The sequence below is a fragment of the Moschus berezovskii genome, chromosome 10 (genome assembly GCF_049115385.1).
Source record: "Moschus berezovskii isolate FMDL1 chromosome 10, NW_MosBer_1.0, whole genome shotgun sequence".
Lineage (NCBI taxonomy): Eukaryota > Metazoa > Chordata > Mammalia > Artiodactyla > Moschidae > Moschus > Moschus berezovskii.
In genome coordinates, this window is record NC_142469.1 from 13,838,637 (window position 1) to 13,861,134 (window position 22,498).

Consider the following 22,498-nt stretch of genomic DNA (forward strand, 5'->3'; position numbering starts at 1 on the left):
ATGACCTAAATCAAATCCCTTACGATTATACAGTGAAAGTAAGAAATAGATTTAAGGGACTAAATCTGACAGACACAGTGCCTGATGAACTGTGGACGGAAGTTCATGACATTGTACAGGAGACAGGGATCAAGACCATCCCCAAGAAAAAGAAATGCAAGGAAGCAAAATGGCTGTCTGAGGAGGCCTTACAAATAGCTGTGAAAAGAAGGGACGCAAAAATAGCAAAGGAGGAAAGGAAAGATATACCCATTGGAATGCAGAGTTCCAGAGAATAGCAAGCAGAGATAAGAAAGCCTTCCTCAGTGATCAATGCAAAGAAATACAGGAAAACAATAGAATGGGAAAGACTAGAGATGTCTTCAAGAGAATTAGAAATACCAAGAGAATATTTCATGCAAAGATGGGCACAATAAAGGACAGAAATAGTATGGACCTGACAGAAACAGAAGATATTAAGAAGAGGTGGCAAGAATACACAGAAGAACTATACAAAAAAAGATCTTCACGACCCAGATAACCACGATAATGTGATCACTCACCTAGAGCCAGACATTCTGGAATGTGAAGTCAAGAGGGCCTTAGGAAGCATCACTATGAACAAAGCTAGTGGAGGTGATGGAATTCCAGTTGAGCTTTCAAATCCTGAAAGATGATGCTGTGAAGGTGCTGTACTCAATATGGCAGCAAATTTGGAAAACTCAGCAGTGGACACAGGACTAGAAAAGGTCAGTTTTCATTTCAACCCCAAAGAAAGGCAATGGCAAAGAACGTTCAAACTACTGCACAAATGCACTCATCTCACATGCTAGTAGAGTCATGCTCAAAATTCTCCAAACCAGGCTTCAGTAATACATGAACCATGAACTTCCAGATGTTCAAGCTGGTTTAGAAAAGGCAGAGGAACCAGAGATCAAATTGCCAACATCCGCTGGATCAACGAAAAAGCAAGAGAGTTCCAGAAAAACATCTATTGCTGCTTTATTGACTATGCCAAAACCTTTGACTGTGTGGATCACAGTAAACTGTGGAACATTCTGAAAGAGATGGGCATACCAGACCACCTGACCTGCCTCTTGAGAAACCTGTATGCAGGTCAGGAAGCAACAGTTAGAACTGGACATGGAACAACAGACTGGTTCCAAATAGGAAAAGGACTATGCCAAGGCTGTATATTGTCACCTTGTTTATTATATGCAGAGTACATCATGAGAATCGCTGGGCTGGAGGAAGCACAAGCTGGAATCAAGATTGCCAGAGAAATATCAATAACCTCTGCAAATGACACCACCCTTATGGCAGAAAGTGAAGAAGAACTAAAGAGTCTGTTGATGAAAGAGGAGAGTGAAAAAGTTGGCTTAAAACTCAACATTCAGAAAACTAAGATCACAGCATCCGGTCTATCACTTTGTGGCAAATAGATGGGGAAACAGTGGCAGACTTTATTTTTTTGGGGGCTCCAATATCACTGCATATGGTGACTGCAGCCATGAAATTGAAAGACACTTCTTGAAAGAAAAGTTATGACCAATGTAGACAGCATATTAAAAAGCAGAGACATTACTTTGCCAACAAAGGTTCGTCTAGTCAAGGCTATGGTTTTTCTAGTAGTCAGGTATGGATGTGAGAGTTGGACTATAAAGAAAACTGAGCATTGGAGAATTGATGCTTTTGAACTGTGGTGTTGGAGAAGACTCTTGAGAGTCCCTTGGACTGCATGGAGATCCAACCAGTCCATTCTAAAGGAAATCAGTCCTTAATATTCATCAGAAGGACTGATGCTGAACCTGAAACTCTAATATTTTGGCCACTTGATGCAAAAAGCTGATTCATTTGAAAAGACCATGATCCTGGGAAGACTGAAGGCAGGAGGAGAAGGGGACAACAGAGAATGATGTGGTTTTATAGCATCACCAACTCAATGTACATGAGTTTGGGTAAACACCGGGAGTTGATGATGGACAGGGAGGCGTGGCATGCTGCAGTCCATGGGGTCACAAAGCATCAGACAAGTCTGAGGAACCGAACTCAACTGAGTACTGCCAGACCATCATAACTGTCTCCGCAGAGAGCAATATGCAGGTAAAGAAGCAATAGTTAGAACCGGACATGGAACAATGGACTAGTTCAAAATCAGGAATGAAGTACATCAAGGCTGTATATTGTCACTCTGCTTATTTAACTTATATGCTGATTACATCATGCAAAATGCTGGATTGAATAATAAGTCAAGCTGGAATCAAGGTTGCCGGGAGAAATGTAAACAACCTCAGATATGCAGATAATACCACTCTAATGGTAGAAAGCAAAGAGAAACTAAAGAGCCTCTGATTGAGAGTGAAAGGAGAGTGAAAAAGCTGGCTTAAAGCTCAACATTCAAAAAAATAAGATCATGGCGTCCAGTCCCATCATTTCATAGCAAATCGATGAAGAAAAAGTGGAAACAGTGACAGATTTTATTTTCTTGGGTTCCACAATCACTGCAAACGGTGACTGCAGGCACAAAATTAAAAGGCACTTATTCCTTGGAAGAAAAGCTATGACAAACCTGGACAGCATATTAAAAAGTGGGGACGTCACTTTGCCAACAAAGGCATATGTAGTCAAAATTATGGTTTTCCAGTAGTCATATATGGATTTGAGAGTTGCTCCATAAAGAAGACTGAGCTCCAAAGAATTAGTGCTTGCAAATTGTGGTGCTGGAGGACTCTTGAGAGTTCCTTGGACTGCAGGAAGATCAAACTGGTCCATCCTAAAAGAAATCAACCCTGAATATTCATTGGAAGGACTGATGCACTCCTGTGTCTGAAGGTGTATTCCTGATGTATCCACGGAGAGAGATGTATTCCATGTCCACCTACCCCTCCACCATGTTATTCTCACTTTATTTTCTTAATCGTTGAATTTTATGGGCCCTTTCATTGAGAAAGAAGACTAATTTGCATTACAGTTGGTCATTCAGAGAGTCCGCAATGTTGTCAGTCACTGAGATCTATCCAGTGGATATGCAGAATGTATTATTTTGAAATTGTTAATGTAGTTTGTGATGTTAACTTTTTGTAATCTTGCAAACAAATCATGTAAATTTCAAATTGGCTGTGGAAGGTATATATGTATACACAGACACACACACTCACACACACACGTACATACATACAAATACTTGAATGTGTGTATATTTATGTGTGTGTGTATATAATTTTTTAAAGCAGTGGTAGGATGATGTAGTGATTGTTAGAAAATGAATAAAATATGTGTACTGAAAGAAAATTCTAATTATATGTAATACTATTAGGAGCTTCTAGATAATTCTGTAATAATAATAAATACAATTTGTCACTATGCTAGGTGCTTTGAATGAATTGCCCTATTTAGTCATCTCATGAGATAGGTACTATTATCTTCAATTTAGAGGGGGAAGAAATGGATTTAAAAAGGGAAACTAACTCGACAAGGATCAAATGAGTAAGCAGTTATTTTAGTTTCCTATTACTGGTATAATGAAATACCACACACTCAGTGGTTTAAAAACCCTTACAGTTCTGGAGGTGAGAAATCTGACATGGGCCTCTCTGTGTGGAAACGAAGGTGGTAGGGTTGTGTTTCTACTGGAGGCTCCTGGGGAGAATCTGTTTCCTCCCTCTTCCAGCTCCCAGAGGCTGCCCAGTTTCCTTGTCTTGGTGGCCCTTTCCTCCATTGTTGGAGTCAGCAACATCGTCAGGTCTGTCTCCCACTGCCCCCTCTCTGGTTCTCTCTTCTCTCTTCCCCTTTTAAGGACCCTTGTGATTAAAGTAGACCCACTCAGATTGTTCAGAACAGTCTCCCAAGATCAGGGTCATTTGATTAGCAACCTCAATTCCATCTGCTACCTAATTCTCTTCCACCATCTGACCTAACCCACACAAAGATTCTGAGTATTGGCTTCTCACCCTATTTCAGGGCCATTAAAGTGCTGCCACAGTGATGTCATTGGAACTAGTACCCACCTCTGTCTCTAACGCCATTCGTTCACAGACTCGAAACCCCCATCCCAGAGGTTGTTTTTCAGAGTGGTTTTGCCCTTATTGAACACTATCTCAATAAGGGTTGGATAACTTTCATAATACTGAAAACTTTTGTTGTGGTTCAGTCACTCATTCGTGTCCATCTCTTTATGATCCATGGACTGCAGCATGCCAGGCCTCCCTGTCCATCGCCAACTCCCAGAGTTGATTCAAACTCATGTCCATTGAGTCAGTGATGCCATCCAACCATTTCATCCTCTGTCGTCCCCTTTTTCTCCCGCCTTCAGTCTTTCCCAGCATCAGGGTCTTTTCCAATGAGTCAGTTCCTCCCATCAGGTGGCCAAACAATTGGACCTTCAGCTTCAGCATCAGTCCTTCCAATGAATATTGTGAAAACTTACCTTTCTCATTATAACATAGAAAGTGATCACATTTATACATTGCAGGTGCCCAGTGGGCTTTCCTGGTTGCTCAGTGGTAAACAATCTACCTGCCAATGAAAGAGACATGGGTTCGATCCCTGAGTTGGGAAGATCCCTTGGAGAAGGGAATGGCAACCCACTTCAGTATTCTTGCCTGGAGAATCCAATGGACATAGGAGCCTGGCAGATTGCACTCTGTGGGTCGCAAAAGAGTCAGTCATGACTTAATGACTAAAATAACAGCAACATCAGGTGCTCAGTACATTTTAAAATGTTTAATTGACAGAAAAAGAGGACCAGTATTAGAATTTAAGAGTCCTAAATAAAATTCCTTGTGACGTCTTGAAATTTAAATATTATCATTTAGAAGTTCCTACTACTTAGTTACTCTTAGTGACCTGTTTCCTGGTATTTGGGGCACTGTTCCAAATAGGAATCATTATTTTATATATGTTTTTACAATTTTGATAATGATTAGCTTATTTCACAGCTCTTCTTTTCAAACTGTTAGCATTGGTTACCTCCAAAGAAGGGAACTGGCTGTCTGAAAGATTGGGGCAAAAGGAAAAATTGTCACTATATTTACTTTTATACTTTTAAATTTTGACAAATGTGAATGTGTAAGCTTAAAACAAGTAAGTAAAAGTATTAAATTTTGGAGTATAATAAATGAACAACTTCTATTTTTTAACTGTCTTCACTCTGCCAGGATCACCCCTTCTGTGTAATACTTTGAGGAAAATAAGTTCTCAAGGAGGAAAACCTGAACCTAGAAAACAACCTCTTAAGAAGCCAAAGTTACCAGAAGGTCGTTTTGATGCGCCAGAAGATTCCAATTTAGAGAAGGAACCACTGACAAGTGAGTATAGTTAAACTCCTCTCTTAATTTTTGAGGTCTCAAAGAAAGTGTTTCTGTTACTGAGAAAAAAATTAAAGATGCATGTTATTATTTATAACTCTTCATTAACAGTAATAAAGAATATTTCAACAGTGGATAAAATGACTGTATTGACCATCAATAGGTATGGGTTTTAAAAAGAGATTTACAGGCCCTTGGCAGTGATTGATTATGTTTGCTCATGTATCCGATTCCATTATTCACATGAAAAACTATCTGACTTAAGACCTCAGTTCAGTTCAGTTCAGTCGCTCAGTCGTGTTCGACTCTCCGCGACCCCATGAATCACAGCACGCCAGGCCTCCCTGTCCATCACCAACTCCCGGAGTTCACTCAAACTCATATCCACAGAGTCGGTGATGCCATCCAGCCATCTCATTCTCTGTCGTCCCCTTCTCCTCCCGCCCTCAACCTTTCCCAGCATCAGAGTCTTTTCCAGTGAGTCAACTCGTCGCATGAGGTGGCCAAAGTATTGCAGTTTCAGCTTTAGCATCAGTCCCTCCAATGAACACCCAGGACTGATCTCCTTTAGAATGGACTGGTTGGATCTCCTTGCGGTACAAGGGACTCCCAAGAGTCTTCTCCAGCACCACAGTTCAAAAGCATCAATTCTTCGACGATCAGCTTTCTTCATAGTCCAACTCTCACATCCATACATGACCACGGGAAAAACCATAGCCTTGACTAGATGGACCTTGGTTGGCAAAGTAATGTCTCTGCTTTTTAATATGCTGTCTAGGTTGGCCATAACTTTCCTTCCAAGGAGTAAGCGTCTTTTAATTTCATGGCTGCAATCAGCATCTGCAGTGATTTTGGAGCCCCAAAAAATAAAGTCTGACACTGTTTCCACTGTTTTTCCATCTATTTCCCATGAAGTGATGGGACCAGATGCCATGATCTTTGTTTTCTGAATGTTGAGCTTCAAGCCAACCTTTTCACTCTCCTCTTTCACTTTCATCAAGAGGCTTTGAGTTCCTCTTCACTTTCTGCCATAAGGGTAGTGTCATCTGTATATCTGAGGTTATTGATATTTCTCCCAGCAATCTTGATTCCAGCTTGTGCTTCCTCCAGCCCAGCGTTCCTCATGATGTACTCTGCATATAAGTTAAATAAGCAAGGTGACAATATACAGCCTTGACGTACTCCTTTTCCTATTTGGAACCAGTCTGTTGTTCCATGTCCAGTTCTGACTGTTGCTTCCTGACCTGCATACAGGTTTCTCAAGAGGCAGGTCAGGTGGTCTGGTATTCCCATCTCTTTCAGAATGTTCCACAGTCTATTGTGATCCACACAGTCAAAGGCTTTGGCATAGTCAATGAAGCAGAAATAGATGTTTTTCTGGAACTCTCTTGCTTTCTCCATGATCCAGTGGATGTTGGCTATTTGATCTCTGGTTCCTCTGCCTTTTCTAAAACCTGCTTGAACATCTGGGAGTTCACGGTTCACATATTGCTGAAGCCTGGCTTGGAGAATTTCGAGCATGACTTTACTAGTGTGTGAGATGAGTGCAATTGTGCGGTAGTTTGAGCATTCTTTAGCATTCCCTTTCTTTGGGATTGGAATGAAGACTGACCTTTTCCAGTCCTGTGTCCACTGCTGAGTTTTCCAAATTTGCTGGCATATTGAGTGCAGCACTTTCATAGCATCCTCTTTCAGGATTTGAAATAGCTCAGTTGGAATTCCATCACCTCCACTAGCTTTGTTCATAGTGATGCTCTCTAAGGCCCACTTGACTTCACATTCCAAGATGTCTGGCTCTAGGTCAGTGATCATGTTATCGTGACTGTCTTGGTCGTGCAGATCTTTTTTGTACAGTTCTTCTGTGTATTCTTGCCACCTCTTCTTAATATCTTCTTCTTTTGTTAGGTCCATACCATTTCTGTCCTTTATTGAGCCGATCTTTGCATGAAATGTTCCCTTGGAATCTCTAATTTTCTTGAAGAGATCTCTCGTTTTTCCTAGTCTGTTGTTTTCCTCTATTTCTTTGCATTGATCGCTGAGGAAGGCTTTCTTATCTCTCCTTGCTATTCTTTGGAACTCTGCATTCAGATGCTTATATCTTTCCTTTTCTCCTTTGCTTTTCGCTTCTCTTCTTTTCACAGCTACTTGTAAGGCCTCCTCAGACAGTCATTTCGCTCTTTTGCATTTCTTTTCCATGGGGATGATCTTGGTCCCTATCTCCTGTACAATGTCACGAACCTCCGTCCAGAGTTCATCAGGCATTCTATCTATCAGATCTAGTCCCTTAAATCTATTTTTCACTTCCACAGTATAATCGTAAGGGATTTGATTTAGGTCATATCTGAATCGTCCAGTGGTTTTCCCTATTTTCTTCCATTTAAGTCTGAATTTGGCAATAAGGAGTTCATGATCTGAGCCACAGTTAGCTCCTGGTCTTGTTTTTGCTAACTGTATACAGCTTCTCCATCTTTAGCTGCAAAGAATATAATCAATCTGATTTTGGTGTTGACCATCTGGTGATGTCCATGGGTAGAGTCTTCTCTTGGGTTGTTGGAAGAGGGTGTTTGCTATGACCAGTGCATTCTCTTGACAAAATTCTATTAGCCTTTGCCCTGCTTCATTCCATGCTCCAAGGCCAAATTTGCCTGTTACTCCAGGTGTTTCTTGACTTCCTACTTTTGCATTCCAGTCCCCTATAATGAAAAGGACATCATTTTTGGGTGTTAGTTCTAAAAGGTCTTGTAGGTCTTCATAGAACTGTTCAACTTCGGCTTCTTCAGCGTTACTGGTTGGGGCATAGGCCTGGATTACTGTAATATTGAATGATTTGCCTTGGAAATGAACAGAAATCATTCTGTCGTTTTTAAGATTGCATCCAATTACTGCATTTCAGACTCTTTTGTTGACCATGATGGCAACTCCATTTCTTCTAAGGGATTCCTGCCCACAGTAGTAGATATAATGGTCATCTGAGTTAAATTCACCGATTCCAGTCCATTTCAATTCAGTGATTCCTAGAATGTCGACGTTCACTCTTGTCATCTCCTGTTTGACCGCTTCCAATTTGCCTTGATTCATGGACCTAACATTCCAGGTGCCTATGCCAGGTGCCTCTTTATAGCACCGGACCTTGCTTCTATCACCGGTCACATCCACAACTGGGTATTGGTTTTGCTTTTGCTCCATCCCTTTATTCCTTCTAGAGTTATTTCTCCACTGATCTCCAGTAGCATACTGGGCACCTACCGACCTGGGGAATTCCTCATTCAGTATCCTATCATGTTGCTTTTTGATACTGTTCATGGGGTTCTCAAGGCAAGTATACTGAAGTGGTTTGCCATTCCCTTCTCCCGTTGCGAGGGGGCATCAGAGGGCAGACACACTGAAATCATAATCACAGGAATTAAGACCTACTTTGATGCAAATAACGGAAAGCTACGTAAACAGCCTTAACAGAACGTAGGGCGTGTTGTTAGTAAGGTGCAGGAACAGGTTCGGCTCTCCAGGGCAGGAATGCTGCTGGCCGTTGAGGGAAGACTGAGGCCTCAGGACTAAGCACTGTGTGGAGACCAGATAGTCTCCCTCCTTCTGTTGTCTCTGGTTGGTACTGAACTGTTTCTGTCTCCGCACTCCCTTCTGAGTCCACTGGGCAGAAGGTAACTGCTCCCAGCACTTACTCAGTTCAAGAGAATAACCAAACTGAGAATACAGTTTCTTAGTTTCAAATTTCTTAAGAAGAAAGCTCACTGGCCCAGCTTGGATCTGGTGTCCACAGCTAAGTCAACCAGTGGCCAGAGGCCTGGGTCACAGGTGAAAACTGTTCTCACTGTAACCATGTGATTTGGGGAAAGAAGGGAAAGTTTGGAGAATAAAGAGGTTTTCTGGAGAGGAAGGATGATAGACCAAACATTATTTTGTATTCAGTATGTACAAATTTTGGCTCATGTCTTAAAGCTCTGGTTTTTTAAAAGTACTGCTTTGTTTTCATGCTGTACCCTTTTGTACCTTTGAATTGTGGAAAGTGTGCAAATATTAGCTATTCAAAAAGTGGTATTTCATACAGCATAAATGTAAACATGCCACTTTTTAATTTTGGCAAGGTTACCCTGTTTTTGTGATTTTTCCAGTTTCATGAGAGGTAACCCATCTATATAGTGAAGCATCCTAGATGAGAATATACCAATAGAGGATACAGGGACCTGTGTCTGGAATTCTTTCTAGAATATAAAACTTTGGGGTTTTGCTCACTCATGAAATATTTCAGTTATGTCACTGTACCAAGCCCAGTCTAATAAGCAGATCAACCAGCCAGGATGATGGAGACTTCTAAAAGTTGTTATAATCTGGAGGTAAAATGTTCCTTTGAAGGTTTTAGCTAAGCACAAAAATATGAGAGGATTACAGTGTCTGACACAAAAGCAGCAGTCTCAGAAATAGACCCTCACATATATGCTTAAGTAATTCTTGACAAGCGTACCAAGACCACTCAGAGGGGAAAAGAACAGGCTTTTCAACAAGTGGTACTTTGAAAACTAGATATCCACATGCAAAAAATGAAATTGGACTCCTTACCTTATACCATATTCAAAAACTAACTGTAAGTATATTAAAGACCTAAACTTAAGAGGCAAAACTGTAAAACTCTTAGAAGAAAATTGGAGAAAATCTTTATGTCCTTGGATTTGACAATGATTTCGTGCATGTGACACCGAAAGCACAACCAGCAAACATAAAAATACATGAATAAGACATCATCAAAATTAAGAAATTTTGTTTATCCAGGAACATTATCAAGAAAGTGAAAAAAAATAACCTGTGGAATGGGGGGAAATATTTGTAAATCATATATCTGAATGGAATTACTATCCAGAATACAAAAATATTACAACTCAACAATAAAAACAACCCAATTCAAAAATGGGCAAACAACTAGAAAAGAGATTTCTTCAAAGAAGATATACAAATGACCAACATAGGTTTGAAAAGATGCTCAACGTCATTGATCATTCACTTCAGTTCCGTTCAGTCGCTCAGTCGTGTCCGACTCTTTGCAACCACATGAATCACAGTACGCCAGGACTCCCTGTCCGTCACCAACCCATGGAGTTCACTCAAACTCATGTCCATCGAGTCAGTGATGCCATCCAGCCATCTCATTCTCTGTCATCCCCATCTCCTCCCGCCCCCAATCCCTCCGAGCATCAGAGTCTTTTCCAGTGAGTCAACTCTTCGCATGAGGTGGCCAAAGTATTGGAGTTTCAACTTTAGCATCAGTCCTTCCAATGAACACCCAGGACTGGGTTTGATTTGTATTTCCTTACACCACCCTTATGGCAGAAAGTGAAGAGGAACTAAGAAAGAGGAGAGTGAAAAGGTTGGCTTGAAGCTCAACATTCAGAAAACAGAGATCATGGCATCTGGTCCCATCACTTCATGGGAAATAGATGGGGAAACAGTGGAAACAGTGTCAGACTTTATTTTTTTGGGCTCCAGAATCACTGCGGATGCTGATTGCAGCCATGAAATTAAAAGATGCTTACTCCTTGGAAGGAGAGTTATGACCAACCTAGATAGCATATTAAAAAGCAGAGACATTACTTTGCCAACCAAGGTCCATCTAGTCAAGGCTATGGTTTTTCCCGTGGTCATGTATGGATGTGAGAGTTGGACTGTGAAGAAAGCTGATCATCGAAGAATTGATGCTTTTGAACTGTGGTGCTGGAGAAGACTCTTGAGAGTCCCTTGGACTGTAAGGAGATCCAACCAGTCCATTCTAAAGGAGATCAGTCCTGGGTGTTCATTGGAATATCATCTCTGTAGTTTAAGAAAAACTGGAAAATAATAACTGGTGATGATAGTGTGGAGAAACTGGAACTACATGTTTCTGGTAGGAATGTAAAATGACACAACTGCTATGGAAAACAGTTTTGCAACTTTCCAAAAAGTAAAATATAGAACTACCATGTGACCTTGCAGTTTTACTGCTAGATATAAATCCGAAATAATGAAAAACAGAGACTTAAACGGATATCCGCACATCCATGCTGTATTCACACTAGCCAAAAGATAGAAACAACTTAGACATCCATCGATGAATAGATGAACAAAATGTGTTCTGTACACATAGTGAAGTACTGCTCAGTCCCAAAAAGGAACGGCATTTTGATATGTGCCACAGCATGGGTGGACCTTGAAACATTATGCTTAGTGAAGCAAGACAGACACGGAAGGACATTTCACCTATACTAGGTACCAGAGTATGCAAATTCATAAATTCAGAAGGTAGATTAGAGGTTATCAACGTCTAGAGGGAAGGGGGAAGGGAAAGTTTATTTAGTGGGTACATAGTTTATACTTGGGATGATGAAAAGTTGGGGCCATATTGTTATGGTTATACAGCATTGTGAATATTTAATGTCACTAAATTGTACCCTTATAAATGGTTAAATATATATTAGATACAAAGAAGAAAGCGTATTTCAACAGTTTATCATCCACCTGACATTACTATACATTCATCTTAACTTTTGAGTTACTGAAGTTTGTGTTGAAAATACGTTACCAAAACCAGCAGATGCTTTGCAATCTTCATTTTATCTGAGCTGTCTACACACTGTGACAGTAACAACTGCTATTTATGGAAATCATCTGTTTTGGTTTAAGTTATACTGTCTTTAGTTTCTCCTTCTACTTCTTTAAACATTTCTTCCTGGTCTCTTTTTTAAACTCCTCTGTATCTGCTCAACTCCCAAATGTATATATTTGCCAGATCTTTGTCCTGAGCCCTCTAAACATTCCTGGAAGATCTCATATCTTCCTGAGATTATCTGAAGTATCATGTATGTGTTGATGATTACACATTTATACCTTTAGTCACGCCTCTCTCCTGAACTGCTCCTGTCTACAACTGCAACGTCTTTGTTTGCATATTCCAGATATATTTCAAGTTAATACATCTAAAACTAAACTGATCCTCTTCTCAGTGTTCCCTTCCACCAGTGCTACTCCAGTCCTTTTCCTTCTGGATTCCCAATATACCCTTTCAACCCAGTTACCCAAGCCTGAAATCTGGGGATAATCCTTCACTCCTGCCTCTTCCTGTGGCCTGGATCCAATCACTAACCAAGTCTTCTTGGTTCTACTTTCTTAACATCTCTTAAATTCACCTCCTCTTTTCCATTCTGTTGTCATTCAGTCCCCAAGTCGTGTCCAAGTCTTTGCGACCCCATGGACTGCAGCATGCCAGACATCCCTGTCCTTCACTATCTTCCAGAGTTTGTTCAGCTTCATGTCCGTCAAGTCCATGATGCTGACTAACCATCTCATCCTCTGCCACCGTTCTCCTTGTGCCTTCAGTCTTTCCCACCATCAGGGTCTTTTCCAGTGAGTCAGCTCTTCTCATCGGGTGGCTGAAGTATTGGAGCTTCAGCTTCAGCATTAGTCCTTCCAATGAATATTCAGGGTTGGTTTCTTTTAGGATTGGCTGGTTTTATCTCCTTGGAGTCCATCCTATTAATAAAGCCTAAATTCTGGCTATCTCTAGTTCTTTTGGTCTCCTAACAAGTCTGTCTTCTTCCTTGTTGTCTTCTTTCTAATCTAGTCTCACAGCCTCTAGTGCATACTTTACGGCTAGCCACCCTGTCTGATGCAAATGTGAATAAGGAAAGGAAAATGAAATATGTAGATTACTATGAACAGGACACTGTGTGGTAATGGACATGAGAGATACACGGCAAAAGGTCATAGAGAAGTAGACAAAAGAGGGAACATTTGAGCTGAGGTTTAAAGGAACAGTGAAACTGTGCTAAGTAGATGGGAGTTGTGGGGGGATGTTTCCAATAAAGAGAAGAAGGAATGACCAGAAAGAAAGGACTGGGATCATGACACATGAAAGGAGCAGCCAGTGCATAAACTGTGTATAGTGGATTAATAAGAAAACAAGGCTGGAAAAGTAGATTCGGTTCACGTCTGAGAGGACTTGAAGTAAATGGGCTTTTTGCAGTGGACAGTGAGGAATACATTGCGTGTTACTGGATGGAGACTGTTTTAATCATCTTCTTAAAGTATAATCTTCCAGTGAACACCCAGGACTGATCTCCTCTAGAATGGACTGGTTGACCACCTCATGCGAAGAGTTGACTCACTGGAAAAGACTCTGATGCTGGGAGGGATTGGGGGCAGGAGGAGAAGGGGACGACAGAGAATGAAATGGCTGGAAGGCACCACCGACTCAATGGACATGAGTTTGGGTGAACTCCAGGAGTTGGTGATGGACAGGGAGGCCTGGGCGTGCTGCGATTCATGGGGTCGCAAAGAGTCGGACACAAGTGAGCAACTGAACTGAACTGAAAGTATAATCTGCTTACAATAATATTTACCCATTTTAAGTGAAACAGTTCATTAAATTTTAACATGATTACAGTCATGTAACCAACACAAAGAATAACGCAGTTCCACCCCCAAAGACTCCCGTGCCCGTTTATACTTAGTCTCATTCTCACATCCCCCTGGTAACCTTTGATCTCTATCACTATAGTTTTGCCTTCTTTTTTTGAGAATTTTAGCCAAATCATACAGTAGATAGTCTTTTATGTCTGCCTTCTTTCATTTAATATGATTGGGGGTGGTATTCTGTTAATTCAGCTTTCTGTGCAGGTTAGGCTGGAGCCATGAGAGTTACAAAACAGAGATGAGTTAAAAATCTATTGCATTCATCTAGAATGAGACTCAGAACATGATTTGGAGTTGATTTCGGACACCCAGAACTATAAGAAAATTAATTTCTGTTTATTTAAACCACCCAGTTTCTGGTATTTTGTTACGGCAGCCCAGACTGTATTAAGGCACCAGTGAGTCCCAGAGATACGGGAGAGGAAAAGCTTCCACTCAAGAGGCTTTCAAAGGGAAGTCAAAGCAAGGAGTTCTTTTAGAAAACAGAATAATGATGAGGGGGAAGGACAGTTTATTCACAGTGGAAACAGAATTTTAAAATAAATGAATATTTGAAAATTTTCAAGGTAAATTCTGTATCTCTTTTGCTTAGAGAGGGACTGCAGGATTTGGGTGATGATTTAGTTTTCTAAAGAGACATAGTTTGGGGAGGTTGATTGAGATGATGGAGTAAAAGGACATGGAGCTCAACTTCCCTCATAAACACATCAAAAATACAACTACATATGGAACAGTTTTCACTGGAAACTGGCAGAAAGATTGGTATAATCAAGAAAGATCCACTGTAAGAAAGATCCACACATAATTGGGTTGGAAGGAACGAAAAGTGATCATGTCAGGACCCATGCTCTTGGGAGAGGACTCAGGGGAAATGGGAGAGTATATGATGGAGACATACTCTAGGGAATGAGCTGTGAGATCCACAGATTGGGTGCTCCTGTCCTGGCATCTTACACAGTGAAGGCAAGCCCCCTTGACTGGTTGGCTGGTGACTGGGACTAACAGAAAGGCAGTGGGATACCGGGACTCTGCTTATGAGGGGGGTGCAAGCAGGCTTAACCCAGAGGCAGGACAGAGAGAGTTCTGCTCCAGCAGCTTCCAGCTTTCCTGTGACTACCTCAGTGTGCACCTCAACCCAAGGCAAGCCAGTGCTCTGGCCCCGTTCATACCATGTCATGGTGTGGCCCTGAATCTGGCAGCCACACCAGAAAGAAGATTTAGCCATAGAATGCAGATATGATCCAGTCCCAGCGTGGCTGACATGAGAACCTGGACAGACCCCATTTGCTTTAACACTTCCCACTCTGGGGCAAGGAGAGAGGAAAAGACACACTTAAAGGGAACAGAACCAGCTCATGCCTGACCTTTGGGCTTCAGCTCCAGCAACCTGGGGTCATACGTTACCCCCATTAGGGCAGTGACAGCCACCTAGCTGTGGCAAGGGGAGTCCCATCCCACACCTGGGTCCAGCTCTAGCCCCTCCACCACCAGACCCACCTTCTACCAAGAAGATAGCTATCTGCACAGCCAGAGGAAAGACATGACCTGAATCCATGTCAGATTCAGCTCTCCCACCAAAGGCATTCAGGACACACAGTCTGTATAGGGACACTCCCACATAAGAGCACCGCTTCGGACAAAATGTTTGATCTAAATTCCTCAAGATAGAGAAAGTTAAGCAAAATGAAAAGGCAGAGGAATTTCTCTCAGTAGAGCAGTAGGAAACCCCTGAAAAAACAACTAGTGAAATAATTGACTAGATAAAAAATTCAAAGCATTTGTTATAAAAATGTTAAGTGAATTAGGGGAAAGAATATATCCGCATAGCAATATTTTTAACAAGGAACTAGAGAATATAAAAAAAAAACTCCAATCAGAAATGAAGAATTCTTTAGCTGAAGTAAAAAAACACACTGAAAGGAGTGAGTAGCTGGCTAAGTGACACAGAAGAATGCATATGTGGTCTGGAAGATAGAATAATGGACATCACCCAATCAGAACAGCAAAAAGAAAGGCAAATTTTTAAAAATGAAAACAATCCAGGAAATCTTTGGGATAACATATGAGGGGGTTAGAAGGAGAAGAGAGAAAGAGGAGATGGAAAATGTATTTGAGGAAATTATGACTGAAAAATTTCAGTCTGAAAAGAAAACAGGGACTGGAAGAAGGCCCCAAGAAGATGAACCCAAACAGATGCTCTCCAAGATGCACCATAATTAAAATGGCAGATGTTGAGGAGAGAGTTCTGAGGGATGCAAAGGCCCCAAGAAGATGAACCCAAACAGATGCTCCCCAAGATGCACCATAATTAAAATGGCAGATGTTGAGGAGGGAGTTCTGAAGGATGCAAAGGCCCCAAGAAGATGAACCCAAACAGATGCTCTCCAAGATGCACCATAATTAAAATGGCAGATGTTGAGGAGAGAGTTCTGAAGGATGCAAGAGAGAAAGTATATACAGGGCAATCCCTATAAATCTGTCACCTGATTTCCTTGCAGAAATTTTACAGACCAGAGTGGAGCAGCAGATATACTCAAAATCCCAAAAGGGAAAACCCGTAACCCATGATACTCTTCCCACAAGATTATCATTAAAATAGGAGTGATGAAGAGCATCTCAGATAAATAAAAACAGAATTCATCATTACTAAATTTACCCTAAAAAATGTTGAAGGGACTTCTCTAAATGGAAAAGCAGTAAACTATAGGGAAGGGGAAATCCTGCTATAAAAGGCAAATGTATAAAAGTCAGGACTAAGGATCATCACTTAAATAAATGTGCATGTGCACACACTCAATCTTCTCCAATTATTTGTGACCCCATAGACTATAGCCCACCAGGATCCTCTCTTCGTGGGATTTTTTCTCAGGCAAGAATACTGAAGTGGATTACTATTTCTTTCTCCAGGGGATCTTCCTGACCCAGGGATCCAACCTGCATCTCGTGCATTTCCTGCATTAGCAGGTGAATGCATTCATTACCACTGAACCACTAGGGAAGACCCATACCTATGAATAATTACTTTAAATGTCAAAAGACTAAATAATCTAAAGACATAGGGTGGCTAATTTGTTTAAAAATGAGGTCCTTCTATATGCTGCCTACAAGAGATTCACTTCAGAACTAAAGACAGAGACTTAAAGTGAAGGAATTGAAACAGTTATTTCATGCAAATAAAAATGATAAGAAAGCAGGGGTAGCAATACTCAGATAAAGTAGACTTTAAACAAAGACTGTAACAGCAGATGAAGAAGGGCATTATAATAATGATAAAGGGGTCAATATTATCATTAACATATTTGCTGCTTATACAGGAACACCTAAACGTATAAAGAAAAAGCAAATATTAACAGACAAAAAGGGAGAAATTGATAATAACACAATATTAGTAGGGTACTTTAACACCATACTTACATTAATGGGCAAATCATCCAGACAGAAAATTAGTAAGTAATGACCATCATCAAAAAGTCAACAAATAATAAATACTAGAGAAGGTGTGGAGAAAAGGAAACTTTCATATACTGTTGGTGGGAATGTAAATTGGTTCATACAGTATGGAAAATATTACAGAGTTTCTTCAAAAAACTGAAAATAGAACTACCATATGACCCAGTGATTCCACTAGTATGTATATATCCAAAGAAAATGAAAACACTAATTTGAAGACACAGATTGCACCCCAGTGTTCATAGCATTATTTACAATAGCCAAGATACGGAAACAACCAACAGATTAATGGGTAACGAAGATGTGGTGTGTACACACACACACACACACACATACACAAATATTACCCGGCACGCGCGCGCGCACACACACACACACACAAATATTCAGTTCAGTTCAGTTCAGTCGCTCAGTTGTGTCCGACTCTTTGCAACCCCATGAATCACAGCACGCCAGTCCTCCCTGTCCATCACCAACTCCTGGAGCTCACTCAGACTCACGTCCATTGAGTCGGTGATGCCATCCAGCCATCTCATTCTCTGTCGTCCCCTTCTCCTCCCCAGTCCCTCCCAGCATCAGAGTCTTTTCCAGTGAGTCAACTCGTCACATGAGGTGGCCAAAGTATTGGAGTTTCAGCTTTAGCATCAGTCCTTCCAATGAACACCCAGGATTGATCTCCTTTAGAATGGACTGGTTGGATCTCCTTGCAGTCCAAGGGACTCTCAAGAGTCTTCTCCAGCACCACAGTTCAAAAGCATCAATTCTTCAACAATCAGCTTTCTTCTCGGTCCAACTCTCACATCCATACATGACCACGGGAAAAACCATAGTCTTGACTAGATGGACCTTTGTTGGCAAAGTAATGTCTCTGCTTTTTAATATGCTATCTAGGTTGGTGATAACTTTCCTTCCAGGGAGTAAGCGTCTTTTAATTTCCCCAGCCATTAAAAAGAATGAAACCTGCCATTTGCAACAATGGAAATGGACGCCAAGAATATTCTGCTTAGTGAAAAAAAGAGAAAGAGAAATACTTGCTTTTGATCTCTTATATGTGGAGCCTAAAAAATAAGAACGGGATATATAGCAAAACAGTAACATACTAACAGGTATAGGAAACTAAACTAGTGGTTACCACTGGGGAGAGGGAAGTGGGGAAGCCAAGATGGGGGTATGGGATTAAGAGGTATAGACTACTATCTTTAGGACTTCCCTGGTTGTACAGTGGTTAAGAATTTGCCTGCCAATGCAGGGGACAGGAATTTCATCCCTGGTCTGGGAAGATTCCAGATACCACAGGGCAACTTAAGCCAGTGCAAGGACATGATTACTGCACCTACACTCCACAACTACTGAAGCCTACATGCTTCAGAGTCCGAGTCGCAGCTCCTGAGCCCACGAGCTGCAACTGCCGAAGCCCTCACACTGTGGAGCCCATGTGCCACAACTAGAGAGTCCATGCACCTCAACGAAAGGTCCCCTGTGACGCAGGGAAGATCCTGTGTGCCACAGATAAGACCCAGTGCAGTCAAACAAATAAATATTCATTATGTAAATACCTTTGGAAAAAGAACTGCCGCTCTCCCCATTCACAGTCAGTACAGTGTGTGTGCCAAGAGCAGGACTGCCGCCAGAATGTGTGAATTCAAACTCACTTGCACCCCTTAGTAGCTGTGTAGCCTTGAGCTCCTCATCTGTAGAGTGGAGATAATAATTGTTCCTGTCCCAAAGGATTATTGTGAGCATTGAATTAATTAATATGTATAAAGTCCTCAGAATTGAGCATGAACTCAAAATGAACATTCCTATTATGAACACCTAGTGTTAACAGTAATAGCAGCTGTTAGGCACATGCAGGAGACCTGGGTTTGATCCCTGGGTCAGGAAGATCCCCAGAAGGAGGGCATGGCAACCCACTCCAGTATTCTTGCCTGGAGAATCCCATGGACAGAGGAGCCTGTTAGGCTGTGGTCCATGGGGTCACAAAGAGTCAGATATGACTGAGTGACTAAGCACATGCACGTAAATGGCAGTTTCAGGTAACCAGCTGCTGAAGCCAAAACCGTGTGATGAGGAAAATTAATACTCATAGCTAGAATTAATTGAGCATTCTTATGTACCTGGCACTGTGCCAGATCCTTTACGTGCATTTCTTTTTTTATTTCTCAAGATAACAGGCAGGTATGATTGTCCCCAGTTCACTCATAAGAAAAATAAGGCATTGAGTCAAAGTAATGTTGAAAGTAGTCTTGTTTCACAGCCTTTCAAACTCTGAACCCCTTTTTCTCCTGTTCTAATCCAGCCAGTCCCCAGATGAGAGCCTGAGAGGGATCTAAGAATTCTAAGTCATTAATGCGAGTAATAAAGTTGACTGAGTGTGAAGATTGTATCCTAAAGTGATCTCTCAAGCTGGGAAGAACCACATTTAGAGTGTTTAAAGACTGCATAGTAGTAGCTTCATCAGTAGCATCCATCTGCAGAATTGACGATAATGTTTTTCCCACCTCCATTGACTGCTTTTTTATTTAACTTATTATTTCTTCAGGATTTCCAGATGATATTAATCCTGTTACAAAAGAGAAAGGTGGACCCAGAGGCCCAGAACCTACCCGATATGGAGATTGGGAACGAAAAGGACGCTGTATTGATTTTTAAGCGACATGTTGTTTAACTGCAGTATCTTTTTCTGATAGTGTACATCTGAATTAACTTACTTTTGAATATTGTCTTTCTGTGCATCATTTAAGTCTCCTAATTTCTATAATGTGTTTTAAAATACACGTGATAGCTTTGGAAGAAAATATGCTGCTATAAATTAGGAAAGGAAATATTTTTACATTAGCATGTTAATTTGAATGTTTTGGGGTATTTAAGAGATGATTAGAGCTGCAAACTTTCATTTCATCATGTTTCAATTTAAGTTAATCAGTTGTTTATAAGATACAAGTGTAAATAAAACTTTTTAAAAAAGATTGTGTTGCCATGTTCTAAATAATTGTGACTTTTTCAATGTGAGTTAAATAGTGCATTACAGTTTGGTAAGGCCATAGTAACAATAGAAAATCTTTAACTCTGGAAAAATTGCTTGGGTTCAAATCCCAGCTCTACTGCTTACTAGCTTATGTAACTTTGGGTAAGTAATTTAACGTCTCTGTGCTTTGGCATCCTTATGTGTAAATTGGAGATAATGCTAGTTCCACCTCGTAGGACAGTTGAGCTTAAATGAGTGGGTACATGTGAACCACTTGGAGCAGTGCACCGCACATACCTCTCAGTGAGTTGGTGATCCTTACATCATAAATGTATTTCCTCAGGTCTCTAGGCCGCCTGGGGGAAAGGTTTAAAAACTGACATTTGAAATACTTGAGTTGAAATTCTTTTACATGAATATAACATAAAAAACCATTAGTTAGATATTAGTGATTATTTGCATGGATGAACTGAGCTGAAAGGTAGTTTATGTTAAACATAAAGTTCAGGCTAATACGAGAAAAGCAGGGGATGAAACGGGCCAGCTTAGTTAATCAGTTGTGAGCATTCAAAAGCTCCTACCCTGTGGCCTTTGGATAACTGGGTCGGGAAAAGTCAAGTCTAGTTTACAGAGCTGGGCTGAAGGAAGAATGGGAACTGCTGAGCCCCTTTAAGGTGTCCTTTGCTCTCCACTGGCCTCACTCAGCCACCCGGACTGGACCTTCAGCCCCCAGTCTACATTTAAATAACTTGGGAAGGAAGGTTTGCAGAGCATGTAGAATGCAGTAGGCTGGTGATTATGTGATACGAGTTATAAGTGCAGTTATCTTCTGAGAAGATTGTAGGAAGTCTTATTTAAGAGAATAAACTTTTTTTTTTAAATAAACTTTTTAAAAAGGGTATCCTACTTCAAACCAACCAGTGTGGTAACTGGGATTAGTTATTCAGTTTTTATATCAGTTATGTCTCTCAGTCAGCATTTGTTCTAATCACAGTTACTGTGTCTGCTGCAAAGTAGTAACCACATTTCTTTAAAACTATTCTATAATTTAGTCAACCTCCAGTGAATTTGTGCTAATTTTAACATTCCAGAAATATTATATTCAATTAGTTCATTAGTATTAATTAGTTATTTTGTACCATATAGTTTTGCTTGTGTTCCACACTAGTCATCATATGTGATACACAAAAGACAATTTATATACTTCAAAAACAAATATAAAATAGGTTGCAACGAAGTGTATTAAAATAATAGAATCCTTAACCTCCACTAGCCGTAGCATGTTTCAGAATACTTATCATATATTAGAGGTAAAATCTGGTGGCATAAAAACATTTATAGTCTTTATGTCCATCAGACATTCATGAAAGAACCTGAAGACTCACAGAAGATGATGTGGTGGCAATGGAAGAGTGTTACTCAGATCTCCTGTGGGAAGCAGAGTTGACGGAGGACCCCAGCTGCTGCCCCCTGGACCCACCACTATGTTCCTGATGAAGCCACACGTCTCCCACCAGTGAGTGAGTGTGGTGGGGCTGCCGTGAATGAGTGTGTTAGCCTGGCCCCCAAAGACTCCCCACGAGCCTTGCAGACTTTTCTGACAGCTGTGCTGCCGAGTAAGACTCTTCCCTCCCAACCCTTCTTTACCTCTCTCCCCCTTCACAGGTGTCAGACTCAGCCTCCTCCTTCCATTTATAGCTCACAAATGTCGCCCCAGTAAATCTCTTTCGTGTCTAACCCCATCTTAGCATCTGTTTCTCAGAGAACTCAAACTAAACATGGATAATTATAAAAGAACAACTTACAGGTTTTCAGAAAATGTCATGTAAAGTTTGTGGCTTTTTCTAGTATAATTATAATTTAAACACCAATTTTACTTTGGAGATTTCTGGGAAACTGTAGGTTGAGCATTGGTGTACAAAGCTCCGTAGTTTGAGTCTTGTACCTAGTAGGTGTTTTGGTGGAATTTAATCATGTCCTGCATTTTTTTCTTATTTAGGTATCAGTTGCTATAATGCACCATAAGCCAAAATACAATATTATCAGCTATTAAACCTACTATTACCTCTTACAACAATACAGAAGATAACTGTACACATGGACATCACCAGATGGTCAGTACCAAAATCAAATCCATTATATTCTTTGCAGCTGAAGATGCAGAAGTTCTAAACAGTCAGCAAAAACAAGACTGGGAGCTGACTGTGGCTCAGATCACGAGCCCCTTATTGCCAAATACAGACTTAAACTGGACAAAGTAGGGAAAACCACCAGACCATTCACGTATGACCTAAATCAAATCCCTTATTACACAGTGGAGGTGATGAATAAATTCAAGGGATTA

At 40.8% G+C, this 22,498-nt stretch overlaps 1 protein-coding gene across 1 annotated transcript in view; it reads left to right on the forward strand.

The window, feature by feature from the left end:
• Nucleotides 1-20,155, forward strand: part of SDHAF4 (succinate dehydrogenase complex assembly factor 4) — a 32,817-nt gene extending 12,662 nt beyond the window's left edge. The window contains exons 2-3 of the mRNA XM_055433110.2: nucleotides 5,136-5,285; nucleotides 19,729-20,155. Coding sequence (XP_055289085.2) covers nucleotides 5,136-5,285; nucleotides 19,729-19,838 — 260 coding nt within the window. The 3' untranslated portion in view covers nucleotides 19,839-20,155. The remainder of the gene's footprint in view (nucleotides 1-5,135; nucleotides 5,286-19,728) is intronic.
• The last annotated feature ends 2,343 nt before the right edge of the window (nucleotides 20,156-22,498 follow it).